This window comes from Quercus robur, chromosome 8, assembly GCF_932294415.1.
Source record: "Quercus robur chromosome 8, dhQueRobu3.1, whole genome shotgun sequence".
Classification (NCBI taxonomy): Eukaryota; Viridiplantae; Streptophyta; class Magnoliopsida; order Fagales; family Fagaceae; genus Quercus; species Quercus robur.
In genome coordinates this window covers 7,046,397-7,069,486 of record NC_065541.1, presented here as the reverse complement: position 1 = coordinate 7,069,486, position 23,090 = coordinate 7,046,397, and the positions used below count along the sequence as shown (strand labels likewise).

Below are 23,090 nucleotides of genomic sequence, written 5' to 3'. Positions count from 1 at the left end.
ATATCATATTGTCCTTCTTTTCCACGCTTCACCACCCTTGTGTTTGAATCTGCCTCTGTCCCCTCTCCTGCATCAAGCTTTGAATTTCTCTTCCCAAGTGTAGGCAACTTAAAGGCCTTAGAAATCGTACCAAGCCCAAAATCCATTTGGTTTATTCTAGTCCAAGTGGATTTGGGCTTTGTGAGTCCTAAACCATGCAGGCCCGAAACTTGGTCCACAGTACCAGTTTCTAATACAAAATTTTCTTCATGCAACTTGTCATGCCATCCTTCATCCACCTTAGTTTGTAAACTAGCTGTCTTCATAGCATTAACATCCCTTTGCACTGAATTGGACACCTAGAAATTCTGCCCCGATGTCATGCTCTCACACTTTCCCTCAACCACGTGTCCATCACTTGCAAAGTCAGCATTATCAAGTTGCTGAAATTTAGACTGAAGTTCTTGATTCTCGGATTCTTCCTCATCCATCGCACAAGGATTTCCAACCTTCATTCCTTCCACCGATGTTTCACCATGCATCTTTCCAAATTCCAATCGAACTGGTTCTATCGTGTTGCACATCCCCTGAAGTCTGATCCCATTCAGCACTTGGACCTGTGTTTTTATTTGGTGAAAAGCGTGGTCGACCCCTCATTGCACATAGAAAATCCCCATACTGATAGTCTACCTCTCCTCCATTCTTAACTGCTGCAAAGTGTGAGGCATAATGCTTGACATCATGACAAAGCATGCGACAGTAATGTTAAAACATGGATAGTCTTTCATACTTAAATTTAACCCAAGTACGGACTCCATTTGAACCAGCAATAAAAGCACCCCTTCGAATCAGTTTCACTATCGGCAATGCAACTCTGACTCGCATAAAAAAATTAAAATAATCCTGATGCTGCTTCCTTTCTACCTCTTCCACCAATCCAATCCGACTTCCAACTTCCTTTCCCACTTAAGGAGAGATCATGTCAAGCGGTGCAACCCAAATCTGAACCCAAAGAGAAGCATATTCAAACTTAAGGTTCCCCACTGTCATCCCTCTCTTCCATCGTTGGAGTAAAAGAAGCTGATTATCAAAAGACCAAGGACCCCCATCGAGAACTTTAGACATATCAAACTTCGATTGGAACTTGAATTGGAATAGATTCGGCCCTTCCTCAATTATGTGCATCCGGTCCTCCAAACCCCACACTTTCTTCAAAGTGATCTTAGCCGCTCTTTTATTGAAGGGTTTACATGTAAGGAATTTCCCAAGAAGACTCAAAGTACAACTTTCTATGGCCTCCACTCGTCCTTCATTAGAGATAGGAATAATTTCCTCCTCCTTAGACGTTAACTTCATATTCCCCAACCCATCAATAACCTCATCTGCCATGTTAACGTACAAACTAAAAAAAGAAAAGAAAAAGAATACCCTTAGATTAATGTCAAGGGAGAGAAAACCTCGCGCCTCACGAGAGAGAGAACTCCCACGACAGGGAGAATACCTTTTAGCATTTCTAAAGGTTGTTTCATGGATGTCTAAAGGACTATAAATTAAGTGCTTCATAAATTGACAAATACATACTATTTTATAAGTTAAGGTTGTATTTGGAATAGGCAAAAAAGAAAGGAAGAGAAAGAAATAGGAAGGAAAAGTTTTTGCTTCCTTTGATTGGTTCATATGAGAAAAGAGAAAATTGAGAAGATTAAGGAAAATAAATTAGCCCGGGTCCCTTTTTGTTATCCGCTCAATTTGGACGGACGTGGAGAGAAGCATAAAAATCAAGAAGGGAAGATTAACTTTCATCACTTTCTCTATATTGTTAGGGCCTAAAAGTTGTTGTTGTTGGTTTTTTTTTTTTTTTTTTTTTTTTTTTTTTTTTTAAATTTTAAAAAGCGTTATTTTTTCTTTCAATTTTCCTTTCCTTCAGTGCTTCACAAACCAAAAAGAGAGGAAAGATAAATATATTTTTATGTTAACTTTCTTGTATCATTTCCTACTTATTTCCAAACATACACAAGGGAGCATTTTATTTTCCATTTCTTTACCTTTTTTTTTTCCTTTCTCTTTTCTTTTCTCTCCTCCCAACTTCAACCTAATCTTAGAGTTACTTTAAATTTATTCCATTGAATGATAATTATCCACATATATTTTAATCACATAACCATTAAGTGTGCATTTGTGAATTAATTAAAAAAAAGATTTTTCTTTTGTTTTTTTATTTTAATTTTTTAAAAATAAACTAACTTTTAACTTTTTGTAACACATACATAAAAGCTATCAAAAACCATATAATTTTTTATAAACATTATATAAATAATCTATTGGAAATAAGTATTAATTATCATATGAACACTTTTAAATCTTCTAAACAAGTCACAGTTCTAGTAAATACCTAGTGTATTGGTCATCAGGGGCAACCTAAAATTGGAGGCCAAACTTGATCCTATGTTTTGTAGCATGCATTCCCATCTGTGTTGCAATTGATTCAGTAAGCTACATGTCCTAAGGCGATATATTTGAATGTGACATTTTTATTATCACTTAAATAATATTTAACTAGTATTTAATATCATAATCTATACTATTTATAAGAGGATTCCCTTCTTTGGACTAAACTTTTATGTGGTTTAAAAATACCCTTAAACCTTATGTTTAACAAGGAAAAAACTTGAAAACAATCTATTTTCTTTTTTATAACAAAAATCCATTCCTTTTATTTTTATTTTTATTTTGTAATATGCTTTTTTTTTTTCTTTTTTGTGGAAGAATTTTAAAGCTATAACAAATTTTTCTATTAAAAAAAAAAAAAAAAACTTACAAACGATATAGTAATGAATGTGATTAGTCATTATTAACACTTCAAAAAGATAATAAATAAGTATTTGAATAAACGATGTTAGGGGTTTCTAAAAAAAAAAAACGATGTTAGAGATATTATAAATTTTAAAATATGAGGCTTACAAAGATATATTATCAATCATAAAAAATAATTCAAAAATGCATTTAATAAGTTGTTGGCATGCATAAATCATATTAATTGTCACATCAATTTATAAAGGTTTTGAAGTAAAATTATAGTATTTTTAGTATTTTCCTATATGAATCATTTTTTGTGATTAATGACACATATTTTTGTATTTAAAGTTGCATTATCTCTAGCATTACTCAGTTTTTTAAGGCTTCTTAAAAGTAGGAAAAAAAAATATAAAGCTAATTTTTTTCCCTATATCTTTTATATATATACATCAATTTTTGCCCCAAAATTTGGAGGCCTTCTCTAGTTGGGGTCTTAGGCCTAAGTGGCCTTGGCCTAGGGTGGCCCTGTTGGTCATGTCATAAATAATAAGGGAGAAAAAAAATTGTCAAATTGTTTCTAATTTTTTCGCATGTCCCAGTGTCCAAGAATCAAGAATGATACAAAAGTTTTGGTAGAATTGAAAGTTCAGTAATTGATTTAATAGTATACACTGATACCAGTTGGGTTGGCTAATAAAGAACTGAAAAGAAGCAGACACCAGCAAATCCACTTGAGAGTGCACGCCTTAGTGGAAATACACCCCCCTTTGTTTGTCTCACGTTGCTGCACATTCGTGGCACTATTAGACCTATGAGACTTGCCGGCCACGTCATCCTAGGACCCAACAAACACTCAATTATATATGTAAGAGAAAATCTTTCACTCTGACACAGAGTCTATCAGAGTCTTGCATGCCCATCTTTTCTGGTAGAAAACCCCACAAAAGCTCCGTAATGCAATTTGTTGAATCCTCAAAGGGTGGTATGACAACCTTGTTCTCACATTACTACTCATTCATGAACCCAGGTACTGATTTTCTTCTGAAACCTGTTTTCGTACGTGGGCTTTCTGCTTCATTACATCTGGTTTTGTTAATTGTCATGTTTATCTCATGGCTGTGCAAGAAATTCAAGGTGGTTAATAGTGAAGGTCCAAGCCAAAGGTTTAAGGAAACAAGGTGTTTGTACCTTAAACAGACTGTAATTTGTTGTCTGGGTGTTTCTCTGTTTAGTCTTGTGTTATGTTTATTGAATTACTGTTGGTATAGAAATGGTTGGTCTATTGAAGAGTTAGTGACAGTTTTGGATTTAGCTCTTAAAACACTTGCTTGGGGTGCAGTTAGTGTTTATTTGCGTACCCAATTGTTTAATTCAGGTGAACCAAAGTACCCATGTTTGTTGATTGTTTGGTGGGGTTTGTACCTCTTTACTTCTTCTTGTGGCCTTGTTATAGATGTTCTTTATAGGAAACATGTCAATTTACCTGTTCACTATTTTGTTTCCGATGTTGTCATGGGTTTGTTCTTCTGTTATGTTGGGCTTATTGGGAAAAATGAGGGTCTAGGTGCCCCAAAAGAACCTCTTTTGATTGTTGATTCTAATGCAAGTAATGAAGCAGAGTCAAATAAGTCTAAGGGAAGTGAAACTGTAACCCCTTATTCGAGTGCTGGTTTTTTCAGTATTCTTACTTTCTCATGGATGGCTCCTTTAATTTCTCTTGGCAATAAGAAGACATTAGACCTTGAGGATGTTCCTCAACTTGCTCCTGGTGATAGTGTAGTTGGGGCCTTTGCAAATTTTAGAAATAAGCTTGAGGCTGAGTGTGGAACAATTAATGGAGTCACCACAACGAAGGTAGCAAAGGCATTAATCTCCTCTGCATGGAAAGAGATTCTTTTGACAGCCATTTTGGAGATTATGAACACAGTGGCTTCTTATGTTGGACCATATCTGATCTACACTTTTGTTCAATACCTCAATGGGCGGCGGGATTTCAGCCAAAATGAAGTCTATGTGCTGGTTTCAATGTTTTCTGCTGCAAAACTTGTGGAATGTCTCACACAGGAGCACAACTCCTTTAGGGTGCAGCAGATCGAAATTAGGATCCAGTCAGTATTGGTCACAATGATCTATAATAAAGAGATGACCCTTTCATGCCAGTCAAAGAAGGTCCACACCAGTGGAGAGATCATCAATCTAATGGCTATTGATGCTCAGAGGATAGGTAATTTCAGTTGGTTTATGCATGAAACTTGGATTGTTCTTGTTCAAGTTGCCATTGCATCATCAATTTTGTATAAAAATCTTGGGCTTGCTTCAATTGCGGCTTATGTTGCAGGCATACTTGCTTTGTTGGCTAATTTTCCTTTGGGAAGTTTACAAAAGAAATTTCAGGGCAAGATAATGGAATCCAAAGATAGAAGGATGAAGGCAACGTCTGAGATTTTAAGCAACATGCGGATTCTCAAGCTTCAAGGATGGGATATGAAGTTTCTATCTAAAATCATGGAGCTCAGGAAGACTGAGGCAGGGTGGTTGAATAAGTTTCTTTACACTTCTGCTATATCCTCATTTGTCTTCTCGGGTGCCTCCACATTTGTATTGGTGGTCACTTTTGGAGCTTGTTTGTTGATGGGGATCCCACTGGAGTCAGGGAGGATCTTATCTGCACTTGCAACATTTGGGGTTCTTCAGGTGTCTATCAGTAACTTTCCAGAGACAATCTCAATGATAGTTCAAACTAAAGTGTCCCTTGATCGAATTGCATCTTTCGTCCGTCTTGATGACTTGCAGTCTGATGTTATAGAGAGGCTTCCAAGGGGTAGTTCTGATACAACAATAGAGATTATTGACGGGAATTTCTCTTGGGATTTATCTTCCTCTAATCCAACATTAAAAGATATTAATTTGGAAGTGAAACAAGGCATGAGGGTTGCTATTTGTGGGACTATTGGCTCAGGCAAGTCGAGTTTGCTTTCCTGTATTCTGGGAGAAGTACCCAAGATATCCGGGAATGTTAAGTTGTGCGGGACAAAGGCCTATGTTGCTCAGTCTCCTTGGGTACAAAGTGGCAAGATTGAAGAGAACATATTGTTTGGTAAAAAGATGGAAAGGGAAAAGTATGAGAGGGTCCTTGAAGCATGTTCCTTGAAGAAGGATCTGGAAATTCTATCATTTGGGGATCAGACTGTCATTGGCGAGAGAGGAATTAATTTGAGTGGCGGGCAGAAGCAAAGAGTCCAAATTGCACGTGCTCTATATCAAGATGCTGGTATCTATTTGTTTGATGATTCATTTAGTGCCGTGGATGTTCATACAGGATCCCACCTCTTTAAGGTAATTACTAATTCATTTGCCAATTTTAATTCTTTTAAATTTGGGGTAAATTGAGTTTCTTTTTTTAATTTTTCAACCACTTAAAAGGTCTTGCAATACCATGCACTTTGTTCATATTTTTTTGGTAGTTGTTGCATTAACTCCTTTTGGTGTATATTTACTGATAACCAAATGGTAGGAATGTTTGCTGGGACTTTTGAGTTCAAAAACAGTGGTTTATGTTACTCATCAAGTGGAGTTCTTACCTGCTGCTGATCTTATCTTGGTGAGCCATTCACATTTAGTTTCTTTTTGTCTTTTTCTTTTTGAACTCAAGCTTATGGATAGAGTTTCAACTGCTAACTACCTTGAACTCAACTTGTTGTAAGGTCATGAAAGAAGGAAGGATTACTCAAGCAGGAAAGTACAATGACATTCTTAATTCAGGAACTGATTTTATGGAACTTGTGGGAGCGCATAAGAAAGCTCTGTTGGCACTTGATTCTACAGAGGCTGGGTTAGTTTCTAGAAGTATTAGTACGAGCAAGGAAATTGGTAATGTGGTGGTTGTGCAGAAGCAAGAGAATGAAGATACTCAAAATGCAAAAGTAGATGACAGTTTTGTCGAAAGGACAGATTATCCAAGAAGAAGAGAGAGAGAAAGGTAAAGTTGGATTTTCAGTCTATTGGAAATATATCACTATGGTGTATGGAGGAACTCTTGTGCCATTTATATTGCTAGCACAAGTACTCTTTCAGCTACTTCAAATTGGAAGCAATTATTGGATGGTCTGGGCAACTCCTGTCTCACAGGGCATGAAGCCTGATGTTGGTAGCTCCACTCTAATGATTGTTTATGTTTCTTTGGCCATTGGAATTTCTTTCTGCATCCTTGTGAGAACCATGCTTGTTGCAACAGCTGGATTCATGGCTGCCAATCAATTATTCAATAAAATGCACTTACGCATTTTTCGTTCTCCCATGTCTTTTTTTGATGCCACTCCAAGTGGACGAATCCTCAACCGAGTAAGTGTAAATAATGTGTATGGTGCTCCTTTTTTTTTTTTTTTTTTTCTGTAGTTTGTAATTTTATCTCTCTCTTTTCAACATTTTAAGTACCTTAGCAATGAACTAAGTTACAAGAGAGTTGATGAGCAATTAGCCTGCAAGAGTTTCCAATCTAACATCAGAAAGTTTGAAGAAGAACTCAAGCATAAAGTTTGCTCTGATCTTCCCACAGCCTTTTGGCATAGGAAAAGGCACGAAGTTGCACTACCTTATGTCAAGAATTTCCAGGAAAAGGACATCCCAACCAAAGCTAGACCTGTCCAGATGAGCCAGAACCTCATGGATACATGTAAGGCAGAAATAGAGGATCTCCTTAGAAAAGGCATCATTAGAAACTCTAGGTCACCATGGTCTTGTCCAGCCTTTTATGTCCAGAAAAATGCTGAGATTGAGAGAGGTGTTCCTCGACTTGTCATAAATTACAAACCCCTTAACAAAGTCTTAGAGTGGATTAGGTATCCAATCCCCAACAAAAGAGACTTAGTTAACAGGCTTAGTAAAGCAGTGGTCTTCAGTAAGTTTGACATGAAGAGTGGTTTCTGGCAGATACAAATCAGTGAGTCTGATAGGTACAAGACAGCCTTTACCACACCCTTTGGTCATTACGAATGGAATGTAATGCCCTTTGGTCTCAAAAATGCACCTTCTGAATTCCAGAATATCATGAATGAGATTTTTAATCCATACGACTATCAGCTCCTAGTATTGACAAAAGAATTCATCCCTGATATGGATATGCTTGAAAAGGAATTTAATTCTGAAAAGAACAGAGTTAAAAGAGAAGCCTATCGAGCCAACCATACCAAGGAACAAAAGGTTGAAGTTTTGGAGAAATGGAAGTTATTCATGAGAACGGTAAAAGCAGATTATCCTTTCTTTGAATACTTTGAGAAACATTTCCAATGGCACAAAAAGAACCATGCCAAAACCAAACTTCCAACAAAACCCATTCCACCAGCTAAGACTAGGCATTTAGTACAAAAAGCAGAGAAACCAATCTCTCCATAAGTAAATGTCTTAGAAGCCCACATATCTTCTGGCAGTTCTAATGAACCCTCCTCAGAAAGTGAAAAGGAGAAGGAACCACTAGACGACCAGCTTGATGTTACGCCCCCACTTCCTCCTAAAAAATGGATATCCAAATTTAGAGGAAACCCAGCCTTTAAAGACTTCCACAGAGAAAGGATTGTTTCCAGAGAATATAGAAGACAGAAGCTTTTAACCAGAGGCTTCTATACCAAAAGGAACCCCAATCCTATAGAAACTCTCAAACCTAAAACAAAAGGAAAATGTTTTCGGTGTGGAAAGAAGGGACATTTCAAGAAAGAATGTCCAGGCAAATCCCCTATTCATTCTTTAATATCTGAAGATATCTCCAAAGCCTTAGAATCTGACCACCCAGATAGCGAGTCTCCCAATAGTTCTATTGACCGAGAGATCCGTCAGATTTACCAAGATTCATCCTCTCCTAGAGATCATCCTTGCACCTCTAGTAGCACTGATGAAGTCCTACCATGTACAGATAGTTGTTGCAAGAACAACACTATCGAAACTCTTTCTAAACAGGAAGAACTGCTCCTAGATCTCATAGAAAAGATCAAGGACCCAGAAGTGAAATCTCGAAGACTTAGTGAGTTCCATAAAACCCTAGTCAAGGAAGCCAGTACATCCGAACCTAGGATCCAGGAACCCAAAGTTGACTTGGATAAAATTCTATAAAGGCATTCTTACACAAGAAAAGTCAGCCAGAATAGAAGATATCAGAGACAGGGATAATCCCTCAATTGTCCTATATCATAAGTTCACAATACAGAGTTTTGTAAGCTGCAAAGATTGGGGACATCCCTCCACTCTCAGGACACTTACAGTACTCAAGGGCTCAGAACCCCTGTATAACTACTATGATTACATGGATGCATTTGAAAAGGTATTATTCTTCCAAAATGAGACCTATGATCACTCATGGTTCATGCAGTTTGATAAGAATTTCAAGGGACAGATACCTTCGTGGTTCTTCAAGTGGTGGGAAATGTTTGGCTCAACCCCTCAGAACTTCCCAGAACCTCTACAGGATGCACTAAGATATTTTGCTTCCAAATTCCAAACAGATAAGCATTCTTCACAATTTCCAGCCATCTTGCATATGACAGCCAGATACAAGATCCACTGGATTTGCTTGTGGAAATATGCTATAAATCAGAATCTACTCGATAGGGAATTCTTTACAAAGTGGTGGGATAAATTCAGACCAACTGATGCTATCACCAAAATGTATAAAGACTTTCCTCTTCCAGATCAGAAACCAATAGCTCATTGTACAAGATCACAGTCCAGCCTTGATTCAGTTCTCTCTGGGAAATCGAGCAGGGAACTCAAAGATCTTGCTCAACAGCTACTCCTTCAATCTGCACAGCTAGAGTCAGTAGAAAAGAATTCTCCTGCCTCTTCTGAAGCCTCGTGCAGCCGTGTCCCTATTGACCCATTCCAGGATTCACAAGATCCTTATGATGGTTATAATTTGGACAGTGATTAGTATTCCCAAGATACCCCAGGACGTTCCAAAAAGGCTTCCAAAGGCTCAAGAAATTCCTTCTGCAAAAACCCGGTTACTATTCAGAACAGTACCCGCATGCGGACAAATCACTATTCACTGCACAGTCCAGAACACTATGCAGAGTCACTATTCCAGAAAAATAAGGGGACAAAACACTGTTCATAAACAGTGACCAGTTATTGTTCACTCTACAGTACCCCAGACAGAATCATGGAAAACACTGTTTGCTTTCGGTGGAAAAGAATCTACCCTCAGTAAAAGCAAATTACTCTCCGTGATTTCAGCAGTCTCCTGACCTTATCCAAAGCTCTCCTCAGCTATAAAAGAGACCTTGGGCCTCAGTCTTCAGCAGGCTAAGTTTTGCACTTCCTCACCAGAGCTTCTTACTTAGTACTTGAAATACTTTGTAATCAGAATGTCTCTCTTCTCCTCTCCCCTAGTTTACACTTGTACTAGAACTACACTTGTAACCTATTTATGCTTCCGCCTCCAGTGCCCTCTGAACGGCACTCTCTGTTTGTAGTAGCTTACCCCCATTTGGTATTAGTAGGATTAACTGTATGATCAATTTTAAGGATGACTAGCTTCTGCCTAAGGGTCATGACCTCGGACTTAGTATCCTTGATTTCTTTTTGGAGATCATGGGTGGTTATCCCTTTCTTGGATTTGGTAGACCTATTGTAGATTTTATCCAAGTCAACTTTGGGTTCCTGGATCCTAGGTTCGGATGTACTGGCTTCCTTGACTAGGGTTTTATGGAACTCACTAAGTCTTCGAGATTTCACTTCTGGGTCCTTGATCTTTTCTATGAGATCTAGGAGCAGTTCTTCCTGTTTAGAAAGAGTTTCGATAGTGTTGTTCTTGCAACAACTATCTGTACATGGTAGGACTTCATCAGTGCTACTAGAGGTGCTAGGCTGATCTCTAGGAGAGGATGAATCTTGGTAAATCTGACGGATCTCTCGGTCAATAGAACTATTGGGAGACTCGCTATCTGGGTGGTCAGATTCTAAGGCTTTGGAGATATCTTCAGATATTAAAGAATGAATAGGGGATTTGCCTGGACATTCTTTCTTGAAATGTCCCTTCTTTCCACACCGAAAACATTTTCCTTTTGTTTTAGGTTTGAGAGTTTCTATAGGATTGGGGTTCCTTTTGGTATAGAACATGTTCTAGAAGGTATCAGAGCCATTTTGTGGCCGATCGTAAGTGTTTGTAAGTTACTGTACATTTTGATTTTCAATCAAGTTGGCCGGTGATACCGCCATAGTTATCCATTATTTTCTGTATTCATTACCTTGAAGTATGTTATCTCTAACAAACATTATTTTGTTTTACATCTATTTTCTGATAGCACTTCCACTCCCATATGTTGCATTTTTCATCCACTATTTCATATCAGTTTGTAGTATCTGTTCTTTCTATTGGTGGTAGGCTGAGCCTCCCGTTCATTCAAACTGTCTATTATTTTGTGATTATCTGTTTAAGCTAATCCTTTGCCTCCCAGTTATCTTCTTCTTCTTGTCTTTGTTTCTTTCCCCACAATTTGTTACAGATGTGTACTAAACCAGTTTCTATGATGGAATGTTACCCGATAAGTCTAGGTAGAAGTCCAGTTCTGTGTTGATTTTGCTATTCAGTAAGCCTGAGGTTGCCGTGAACAGAAACCGAGAAACAAGCCCCGTTAGCCGTGAGCCAGGAGAGCGTTAGGCGTTTGAGGGAACGTGTAAGGGAAAGTTCACATAAACAACAGCGACAAGCAGTAGCAAGAGTCTCAGACGGCATCCGGAAACAGCCATAAGTGGTAGCATATCATAGGAAGGTAGTCATACACTCCCTGTTTCAGTTCTAAGGATAGATCCAGAAATTGGAAGATAAAGGTAGTCTAGGTTGTAATTGATTTCTTAGGCTTGTAATCCAGAATGATAAATAGGATGTTTAGAAGGAGTGACTCTTCCACTTCCATTAGATCTAGCAGTACAAATCCTCCTGATATTCCACAAGAAGATGGAACAATCAACTCAGAGTCGTACCAGCTTTCAGATCTAGATCAGAAGTTAGGAGATTGGAACATACCCAAGGTTCCCACAACCCAGGTCTATAAGTCATCATCATGGTCCTTGAAAAAGTCTTTCAGAACGGACTACCATGTTAGGACTATAGAACAAGTTTACAGCATTAACAAGGAATATGAAACCTGTTATTTGTTGTCCCCTGCAGCCGTGAAAGCTCACAGGGAGAAAGATCATAAATTCCTCCATATAGGACTTGTCCAAGTTGGAGTAAAACCATTGATCAGAGAAGGGTTGAACAACTCAATCCTTATGGCCCTTAGAGACACTCGCCTCATCAGGTTTAATGATAGTCTCCTAGGAACCATAGAATCCAGTTTGAGTAATGGTCCAGTTCACTTCGATTGTTACCCAAACCTCACAGTTGCACTTGATGACCCTCACATCTTGAAGGTCCTCACTCTCAACATTAAAACCCATGGAAACCTTGTGTTACATGGCACCAGACAGATTGCTCTTATATACAGAGTGTATTATAAGTGCATGAGAACCAATATGTCCATCCAAGCATTCGATAAGAGAAAGCCAGGAGAAACTACTCTTATCCAAACCTCAGATGTTAGATCCACTGTTCAGGTACCCAAAACCCTGAAATGGTCTGAAATAACATTCCCAGCGCAATGGACTTTGGAAAATGAGAATTATCCTTTACAGGTTCAGAACCCTGTTAGGAACCCAGATCTAGATATCATCCAGCAACTAGCCGATGGAACGGTTAGACTAAGCTTTGATCAGTCTAGGTTAAGGTCACCATTAGACTATGAGATACCCAGATCTCCCATAGATCTACACCACAGGTCTAGATCCATAGATCTACGCCAACCCCTTAGGCAGCCAACTATCCTTCTAAGAGATAGACCTGCATCCCAATATAGTAGTTCGTCTAGAACACTAGCTCCTACATCTAGAAGAGACTTAGGACCACAGTTTCAAGGTGTCAAAGATCACTCCCAGGTTAGTACCCCTTGCTACACAGCCAAACAAGACTCAGTTGCTGATCAAGAAGAAGACAGCACTAGTCAAGATAGTCTTAAGCTTCCTTCACCATCAGGATCTGATTTCAAAAATCCTATTCAGCAGGAAACTGAATACGACTATCAGCTCCTAGTATTGACAAAAGAATGCATCCCTGATATGGATATGCTTGAAAAGGAATTTAATTCTGAAAAGAACAGAGTTAAAAGAGAAGCCTATCGAGCCAACCATACCAAGGAACAAAAGGTTGAAGTTTTGGAGAAATGGAAGTTATTCATGAGAACGGTAAAAGCAGATTATCCTTTCTTTGAATACTTTGAGAAACATTTCCAATGGCACAAAAAGAACCATGCCAAAACCAAACTTCCAACAAAACCCATTCCACCAGCTAAGACTAGGCATTTAGTACAAAAAGCAGAGAAACCAATCTCTCCATAAGTAAATGTCTTAGAAGCCCACATATCTTCTGGCAGTTCTAATGAACCCTCCTCAGAAAGTGAAAAGGAGAAGGAACCACTAGACGACCAGCTTGATGTTACGCCCCCACTTCCTCCTAAAAAATGGATATCCAAATTTAGAGGAAACCCAGCCTTTAAAGACTTCCACAGAGAAAGGATTGTTTCCAGAGAATATAGAAGACAGAAGCTTTTAACCAGAGGCTTCTATACCAAAAGGAACCCCAATCCTATAGAAACTCTCAAACCTAAAACAAAAGGAAAATGTTTTCGGTGTGGAAAGAAGGGACATTTCAAGAAAGAATGTCCAGGCAAATCCCCTATTCATTCTTTAATATCTGAAGATATCTCCAAAGCCTTAGAATCTGACCACCCAGATAGCGAGTCTCCCAATAGTTCTATTGACCGAGAGATCCGTCAGATTTACCAAGATTCATCCTCTCCTAGAGATCAGCCTAGCACCTCTAGTAGCACTGATGAAGTCCTACCATGTACAGATAGTTGTTGCAAGAACAACACTATCGAAACTCTTTCTAAACAGGAAGAACTGCTCCTAGATCTCATAGAAAAGATCAAGGACCCAGAAGTGAAATCTCGAAGACTTAGTGAGTTCCATAAAACCCTAGTCAAGGAAGCCAGTATATCCGAACCTAGGATCCAGGAACCCAAAGTTGACTTGGATAAAATCTACAATAGGTCTACCAAATCCAAGAAAGGGATAACCACCCATGATCTCCAAAAAGAAATCAAGGATACTAAGTCCGAGGTCATGACCCTTAGGCAGAAGCTAGTCATCCTTAAAATTGATCATACAGTTAATCCTACTGCAGACATAAAGCCAGAATCATCCAATGAATCGTTCTTGCAATCCATCAGTAGAATTAACTCTCAGAAGTGGCATTCCAAAGTCAGGATTGTCATCAGCCAGGATTTTCAATTCGAAACCATAGCCTTAATAGACTCAGGCGCCGATCTCAACTGCATTCAGGAAGGAATCATTCTCTCTAAATACTTCCGGAAAATCAGAGAAAGGTTAACCTCCGCAAGTGGTGGGAAAATGCAAATTGAATTTAAAATTCCAAAAGCACATGTTTGCCAAGACAATTCGTGTTTTAAAACCACCTTTGTTCTTGTTAAGAACATGAGAGATAGGGTTATCCTAGGAAACCCATTCATGTGTCTATTGTATCCATTCACCACGGATAGTGAAGGAATCACTACCCATCCTTTTGGCCAGCCAGTCAAGTTTAAGTTTCTTAGGAGAAATGAATCTAAAGACATCAATAGTCTCCAAGAGGTTTCTATCTCCAAGACCTTTGACCTTATAAAAGCCAAAACTCAACATCTTAAGTACCTTAGCAATGAACTAAGTTACAAGAGAGTTGATGAGCAATTAGCCTGCAAGAGTTTCCAATCTAACATCAGAAAGTTTGAAGAAGAACTCAAGCATAAAGTTTGCTCTGATCTTCCCACAGCCTTTTGGCATAGGAAAAGGCACGAAGTTGCACTACCTTATGTCAAGAATTTCCAGGAAAAGGACATCCCAACCAAAGCTAGACCTATCCTTGAGATTTAGAGATATATATATATATATATCTATTAAGGTTGAGAGTTATATAGAGAGAGTTTTCATTTTTTTTGGTCAAACAATGGAGAAGCATAGAATCTGCAAGATCTGCAACAAGCGCTTTGCTAATGGGAAAGCCATGGGAGGTCACATGAGATCTCATCTGGCAAAGCTACCCCTTCCTCCAAAGCATGAAAACTCAGCCCAAACCGAGTCAGCTCAGACTCTTTCACCATCTTCATCCACCTCTCTTAATTTTCACCATAGAAACAATATGATGCAGTCTTACAGATCCATCAACGGTGGTGAGCTGTCTACCGAGGAGGCTACCTTTCATGGAGAAAGTGATACGGATTCTCAATTCAAAAACGCAACTCGCAGAAGATCCAAACGCCCTCGTAAAATTGAAACTGAACCAGTGAAGTTTTCTGCTGAAGAAGTTGCTATGTGGCTTTTAAAGCTCTCTAAAGATAAGTGGACAAAAGGAAAAGAAAAAGTTAAACAAAAGCTAGACCTATACAGTTTAACTCTGTTCTTTTCAGAATTAAATTCCTTTTCAAGCATATCCATATCAGGGATGAATTCTTTTGTCAATACTAGGAGCTGATAGTCGTATTCAGTTTCCTGCTGAATAGGATTTTTGAAATCAGATCCTGATGGTGAAGGAGGCTTAAGACTATCTTGACTAGTGCTGTCTTCTTCTTGATCAGCAACTGAGTCTTGTTTGGCTGTGTAGCAAGGGGTACTAACCTGGGAGTGATCTTTGACACCTTGAAACTGTGGTCCTAAGTCTCTTCTAGATGTAGGAGCTCGTGTTCTAGACGAACTACTATATTGGGATGCAGGTCTATCTCTTAGAAGGATAGTTGGCTGCCTAAGGGGTTGGCGTAGATCTATGGATCTAGACCTGTGGTGTAGATCTATGGGAGATCTGGGTATCTCATAGTCTAATGGTGACCTTAACCTAGACTGATCAAAGCTTAGTCTATTTTATCTCTCTCTTTTCAAATTGAGCAGTTCCTCTCTCTCTCTCTCTCTCACACACACACACATTCATTCTTTTAGATAAACACAATGGGGTACAGAAATTTTCTAAATTAATTTTGTGTTATTGCAGGTTTCTACAGACCAAAGTGCAGTGGATTTGAGTGTTCCATTTCAAGTTGGGGCATTTGCCTTTTCAACAATCCAGCTATTTGGGATTATTGCAGTTATGTCTCAGGTTGCATGGCAGGTTTTCATCATTTTTATCCCAGTGAGTGCAATCTGTATCTGGTATCAGGTGTACCATCTGTCTTTGTCATAATGTTGTCTTACATTTATGCTGAAAATGGCTTAATCACTTGACATTTTGGATGACATAGATGATCTCACTATATGTTCTTTACACCGCATTCTTTACATTTTAGGCTTGTACAAGCTACAAGCTCTCCAAGATTAAATGTCAAACCTTTTTATAGAGTTTTTCTGTCTTATTGGAAATAAAAATTCACTGAATTTCTAGATATATGAATACTTGTTGAACAATGTTTTTGTTAGAATATTATGGTTGTATGATTAAATCAACCATTTCCCAACAGCTGAAACTTATGGGACAGTCAGTAATATATCAGTTTTTCTAGAGATAGATGTTTGCCAACTTGCAAGATGAATTTAGTGTATTTTTCTGTGCCCTTTATGCCCTATAATTTCTAGAAATTTTTGTTAGAACTATGGAAGAGCCACTAAGATATGCATCCATCATACCTAAATTCCATGGTAATCTTACATTGTAATCCTATCGGTTTTATGTGGAGAGAGGTGTTCTCACAAATGTATAATTATGCAGAAATATTACATAACTTCAGCACGAGAACTAGCAAGATTAGTTGGAGTATGCAAAGCTCCAGTGATACAACATTTTGCTGAAACAATTTCAGGCTCAACGACTATTAGAAGTTTTGATGAAGAATCAAGATTTAGGGACACAAATACGAAACTGATGGATGCTTATTCTCGGCCAAAGTTCAATATTGCAAGTGCAAGGGAATGGTTGTGCTTGCGCTTGGATATGTTATCTTTTATTGCTTTTCTCTTCCTCTTAGTTTTCTTGATCTCTATTCCAGAAGGAGTCATTGATCCGGGTAAATAATACCCATTTGGTGTCTTACTAACAGTTCTACTTGTGCTGCTTGATTTTAATTGCTAAAGGAACTCAAATATATATTTTTTTCCTTTTGTCCTGAAGGCATTGCAGGCTTAGCTGTGGCAAATGGACTTAACCTAAACAGGTTACAAGCCTGGGTAATTTTGATTCTTTGCCAAATGGAGAACAAAATTATATCAGTAGAGAGAATTCTTCAATACACTTGTATCCCAAGTGAGCCACCTCTTGTGATAAAAGAGAATCAGCCAAATCATTCTTGGCCATCAAATGGAGAAGTTGATATTCGGGATCTGCAGGTGAGTTCTTGTTCACTACCTCAAAACTGAGATATTATATGTAGGGTCATTAATGGTAAAGATTTTAATTCAATATACATTAAGAAATGCTAATGGGAGTGATATAGGTACGGTATGCCCCACACATGCCACTGGTATTGCAAGGTATCACATGCACTTTCCCTGGAGGAATGAAAACTGGCATTATAGGGAGAACTGGCAGTGGTAAATCAACTCTCACACAAGCACTTTTCCGGATTGTTGAACCTACTGTTGGTCAGATAATGATAGATGGCATCAACATTTCCTTGATTGGATTGCATGATTTGCGATCTAGACTAAGCATTATCCCTCAAGATCCAACCATGTTTGAAGGTACTGTAAGAAGCAACCTAGATCCACTAGAAGAGTATGCAGATGAACAAATTTGGGAGGTAAGTTGATTTCTTCATTGGTATTTGAAATTATTCTCTCTTTGGTACATTTTCCTCATAGATCACACACGCACCACCTGCTTATGTTATTTTATTTTGCTGTTAATTTTTCTGCTTTAATTGCTTTAGGTTCTGGAAAAGTGTCAACTTGGAGATGAAGTTAGAAAGAGAGAAGGAAAATTAGATTCCACAGGTTTGTGTTTTCAGCTTCTTGTGTGGGATATTTGAAAACCATGTAATGGAAATATACTACTCATATTCTTATGGATGCTGCAGTTAGTGAGAATGGAGAGAATTGGAGTGTGGGTCAGAGGCAGTTAATCTACCTTGGCCGTGTGCTGCTCAAGAAAAGTAAGATATTGGTGCTTGATGAAGCTACAGCATCTGTTGATACTGCTACAGATACTCTGATCCAACAAATCTTCAGGCAACATTTTTCCAACTGTACAGTCGTTACCATTGCACATCGGATAACTTCTGTTCTTGATAGTGACAGGGTTCTGCTTCTAAACAATGGTTAGTATGACCGTGCTTAATTTATCTTAATCCTATAGTTTCTGCTCCCACAGTTCTTTCATGGTTAGAATGAGTTCATTGTAATCATATGGCTTAGCAGATTTCTCTCAATCTTGGTGTAGGGCTTATTGAGGAATATGATTCTCCAACAAGATTGCTAGAACACAAGTCATCATCATTTTCCCAACTTGTAGCGGAGTACACTATGAGATCAAATTCCAGTTTTGAAAAGTTAAGCGATGATCTTATTTAGGCATAATTTAGCTCTGTCACAGTATTTGACAATGGCAAAAACCAGTGGCATTTATGATCTTGTTTGAATTGGTCTGAAATATAATAATGGGATTTGCTTGACTAAGTGGTTGCTGTGTGTTTTAGGTATACTCTACCAAAAAATAATGTACCCTTATTTCTTCGAGCAAAAAATGTACACATGGTTCATTTCAGTTAATGACAGATAATGGTTTTTATTTATTAAAGTAAATAAGCTATAACTTTTATGCTTGAAATGAATCCTGTAAGTGATCTGAACTTGATCGATGGTATTTTATTCTTACATACAATTTTCTCTTGAGAATGTCTTCTGTTTGAGGCTATCCTGTTGAATGATAGGTTATGTAAGAGTTGAGAAATTTAAAGCATGATTTTAAAACAATGATGCCAAATAGTAATTTAGACATAGTGATACTTCAATATAATAGAACAAATGGCTTATAACTTACAAGTAGAACACCATTGCAACTCAGAGTTAAGACCTTCCGGAGTTACCTGTAAGTGGAGGGAAGTTTGAGTTAACTGAATTGTCAGTTGAAATCAATTAGAAGCTTAAGAAACAGAAATCAACAAATAATCTTTACATACTTTGCAGGCAGTCTGATGTATGAGCATAATTGATGTTGATCTGTTATATATTGGTGAAAGTAATTGTGGGTTGTGATATGTGAGTGATCTTACATTGGATGTAAAAAATTGAAAAAAAAAAAAAAAAAAAAAAAAAAAACTATGTTTTCAGCGGCTTGCTTGAGTGAGCTTGAGGGTCGCTAAGGCAAAGCTATAGTACAAAGTGTTGATTGGGAAACAGAGAATGCAAATCGATACTTTAGTGAGCTCACTCAGCGAGTTTTGGCTCTTGAGCAGATGTTAGGCAAGCATATGTGGGCTTAAGCCTAAGCTCACTCGATGGTTACTTGAGGTTCGCTTGAGCGAGGTAATAAAGCATACTTGAGCGAAGCGAGATAGTTGCAAAAATAATTTTCTACAAAATTTTGCAATTGAAACGATAGTGAAACAGTTAAGACAGCCAAAACAACATTTTAAGAGGCTTTACAGTGTTTGCATGACTTTTTAAGTGTGCCTTTTGAAAGGCAACTCTTCATTGTTTATTAATAGGGGTTCATATTTATGAAATTATAGAGTAATGATAAATTTTTTTTTTTTTTTCTAATGCTTACTTAAAGCACAAACATATTTTGTGAGTGTGATACATTATAAGAGAGAAATTCACTAGATACTCCAAGATTGTTACTTGCAGAATTTGGGTTTGGTTGTATCTTGAAGGTGATTTGCCTTGAACCTTATAGCAAACTCAATCAAGTGTGGGTAAATATCATCTTAAAGATAGCGAATTTGTTCATGCCTCAAAACCTACTTCATTCTCTGCTTTTCCATTGGTTTTCCCCAAAATCACCAACGAGTTTGAGATGTTATTTACGAAGAGATGGAAAAAGGATTTGGAGAGGCTTCTAAAGCGATGATCAAGACTTGCGAATCTCGATAGATTCAAAGAACGAACATTCAATGGAATAAGGTTCAAAGGAACAAATTTCGTTTGTTGGCAAGACAAGGTGATGCTCCTTTCGTATTGTAGATGCATAGAAAGCAAGGTATATGATTGTAGATAAAAGGTACAAATTTTTATAATTCAAAAGCAACTTGATTTTGAAAGTGATAGATGATGTTTATATGTTAGAATTATTGCATGAATGTTTTAGTTTATGTTCAAGGTAAGGAATACATGACATAGAAACATTCTAAAGGTCGTACATAGTGTACAAACCTCCTACTTTTTGTTGGGTTTGAGAGAGGCCATGGTATGCAGCCTACTACGTGTTAGTTTATTGAAAAAATAGCCATTAAATTCACTGAGTGTAGAAAGAATCAAAAGAATAGGGACAGAGGAATAAAAAAGGGAAAGGAATAGTAGCAATGCAATTGTGGCAAATGCTATTGATGAATTAAGCCATGTTAAATTTTGCGTGTATGATCATCATAATGTGTATAGTTATTTGATATATAATTAGGCCAAACTATAATATTGGTCCCTCAAGTTTACTCTGTGTGCGCAATCGGTCTCTCAAGTTTGAAGTGAGCACAATTAATCCCTCAAATTTTAAAATTGAGTTATATTGGTCATTTTACTAACTGCCGTTAATGGTGTTACTTATGTGGCTAACAAAACAATGACTTAACATTTTTTTTAATGATGTAGCTTTTTTTTTTTTTTTTTTCCATAATGAATGAAAAAATTTTCATTTTAATTTTAGATAATTTTATTTTTTTGTCACTAAGTCATGTGACTCTCACCGTGTAGATAGCGTAGTTCATAATCTTTATTTGAGTTTACAGTAACACACACAAGGCTCATCCATTCACAGATACTAGTACTATTCAATATCTCAGGCTCAAATCTAAGGGCTATTTTTCAATAATACTCTATTTTCGTTTAGGTTTTGATGGCATTAAGCTCATCTTGCTCTTATAGTATTGGGTTTGGTGGCATTTCATGTCCTAGAGTAAACCCTAGAAAAGCTCGTCATTGTCTAAGACATGGTCAGTTGGGTTTAGTTTTCTCTACTGAGCCTGAGGAATTGGAGACCCTCGTCGCTTCGCATTTCGGCGGATTCAACGTAGAGAGCCCGATTCGTTGCTTGGCAAAAAGAGTCTGTTACAATTCAGCAACTCCAACAGCCTCTAAGTAATGTTAGGATGGACTTTTTGGTTTTGATTTTGATAACTGTGAATTGGGTTTTTGGAAGATTTTGATTTTGATTTTTTTTTTTTTTTTTTTTTTTTTTAATTTTGGTTTTGGGCTTTGGCTGTTGCCCGCAGCTGCTAGGGCATGGGTCTCCACCAGTGGTGGGTTAGTGCTTGGTTTCTTCCCTCTCTCCTCTTCGGGTGGGTTTTTACAATTGGTAGTAAATAATTTTTTTAATTTGGTACCGGCTGTGAATATTGTTTCTTCCATGTAAATTTAGTTTGTAATTTTTTAATTAATAACATGCCACATCATTAAAAAAAATGCCAACTTATTATTCTGTTAGCCACGTAAACAACACTATTAATGGAGTTAGTAAAAGAATCAATTCAACTCAGTTTTAAAACTTGAGGGACTAATTGTGCTTGTTTCAGACTTGAGGGATCACTTGCGCACACACGATAAACTTGAGGGACCAACATTGTAGTTTCGCCTATAATTTGTCTAGTGCAACATTGCATGTGTGCAATGATAAAATATAATTCTAAGCAAAGTTGGTTTCTTGTATTTGTATTATGATAGTGCAAGTAGTATCATACGCACTAGGAAGTTTCATATGCTATACATTTTGTAGTTTAGTTCATTAGTGGAAGTTGAATCGTTCAATTTTAAGGTGGCAAGCATCAAAACTGGAGTTGATCTCATGCTGAAGTGTTGAATGCGTAGGCCATTGACCTCTGTAGCAGTCTTCTATAAAGTCCAATCGTCCCAAAGTGGCTAACAAGAAAAAGCTCCACCTATGGACGAAATCTTCAAGGCAGTTTGGTGGGGACGTCGTAGGAGAAATTAAAAGGATAAAATGTTATGCCACCTTCAAGTTATGCAAAGTTGGTGAAAAAATTATTTCTTTAGAATGAGCAAGGATAGAAAGGAAAAAGAGAGCATTTTTTGAGAATGGAAGCATGGTACTGGAAAAGCTGATTGCCTAGTGTAATAGCAAGTCCATTCCCATTCGTAGCTTCTCTGATGAAGAGCTCAAGCAGGCAACCAACAACTATGATGCTCGTCTTGTTATAGTCCATAATGAGTTGTACTGGAAATGGTACAAGGGTTCTCTTGACAGCCGACTTGTTTCCATTAGGAAATTTGAAGGTGGTGTACACATTACAGAAGGCCGGGAATTGTCCAACTATGTCAACAATGATCAAGTGATTTCTGCAAAGATGAGCACTCACAACATTGTACTAACGCTTATAGGGTGCTGCCTTGAGACTCGACCTCCGACTTTAGTAAATGAATTTGCTGTGAATGGTAGCCTTGCCAATCAAATTCAGGGCTCTCGTGGCAGTCAACAACATCAGCCCTTAGCATGGGCAAGCAGGTTAAAGATTGCAAGGGAGATTGCTCATGTAATTTCATTTCTCTGTACTGCATTCTCTAGACCCATCATCCACAGGGATAGATATGCGGAATATCTTCTTAGATCAACATGATTTTGCCAAGTTATCCAACTTCTAATTTTCTATATCAGTCCCTAAGGTGAAACTCACGTTCAAGTTGATATCTTGTCTTGGTGTGTAGGGTACATGCTCCCCGAGTATTTTGCTACAGGTAAGGTAACAGAGAAAGCTGATGTTTATAGCTTTGTCGGACTTCTTTTAGAACTTGTAATAGGACAGAATTCAAATGATTTTACCCAATTGAATAATGGAGAATGTGTGGACTCCTCCAAACCAAAAAAAGAGTGTATTGGATTAGTAGTATGTATGCAAAATGGTGCTCAAGTTCGTTGCATTGTGGATCCTACAATCTTGGCAAGGGAAGGGAGAGCTAGTACTATAGAGCAACAATTGCAAGTAGTGGTAGACCTTGCCTTCACATGTAGAAAAAGAGACTCGGAGATAAGAGCAACTATGGTAGACGTTACCAAAGAACGCATGTGGATTGAGAGGCTTGCCTTATAA

General features: G+C 37.8%; 2 protein-coding genes and 1 pseudogene across 2 annotated transcripts; 2 read left to right on the top strand and 1 right to left on the bottom strand.

Moving 5' to 3' along the window:
* Window positions 1-945: 945 nt before the first annotated feature.
* On the bottom strand, window positions 946-1,368 carry LOC126695770 (uncharacterized). The gene has a single exon (XM_050392587.1). The coding sequence runs from the start codon at window positions 1,366-1,368 to the stop codon at window positions 946-948; it is 423 nt and encodes a 140-aa protein (XP_050248544.1).
* A 2,343-nt stretch (window positions 1,369-3,711) lies between these two features.
* LOC126694377 (ABC transporter C family member 3-like) lies at window positions 3,712-18,634 on the top strand (annotated as a pseudogene).
* A 3,446-nt stretch (window positions 18,635-22,080) lies between these two features.
* LOC126695769 (serine/threonine-protein kinase ZRK1-like) lies at window positions 22,081-23,090 on the top strand. Its single transcript, XM_050392585.1, has 3 exons — window positions 22,081-22,091; window positions 22,145-22,551; window positions 22,708-23,090. The coding sequence occupies exons 1-3, from the start codon at window positions 22,081-22,083 to the stop codon at window positions 23,088-23,090; spliced, it is 801 nt and encodes a 266-aa protein (XP_050248542.1).

Coding starts and splice junctions, on each gene's coding strand:
- LOC126695770 (XM_050392587.1), bottom strand. CDS start 1,368: ATGGCAGATGAGGTTATTGATGGGTTGGGGAATATGAAGTTAACGTCT.
- LOC126695769 (XM_050392585.1), top strand. Junction 22,552..22,707: donor TCATGTAATTTCATTTCTCT/GTACTGCATTCT, acceptor CTTGGTGTGTAG/GGTACATGCTCCCCGAGTAT.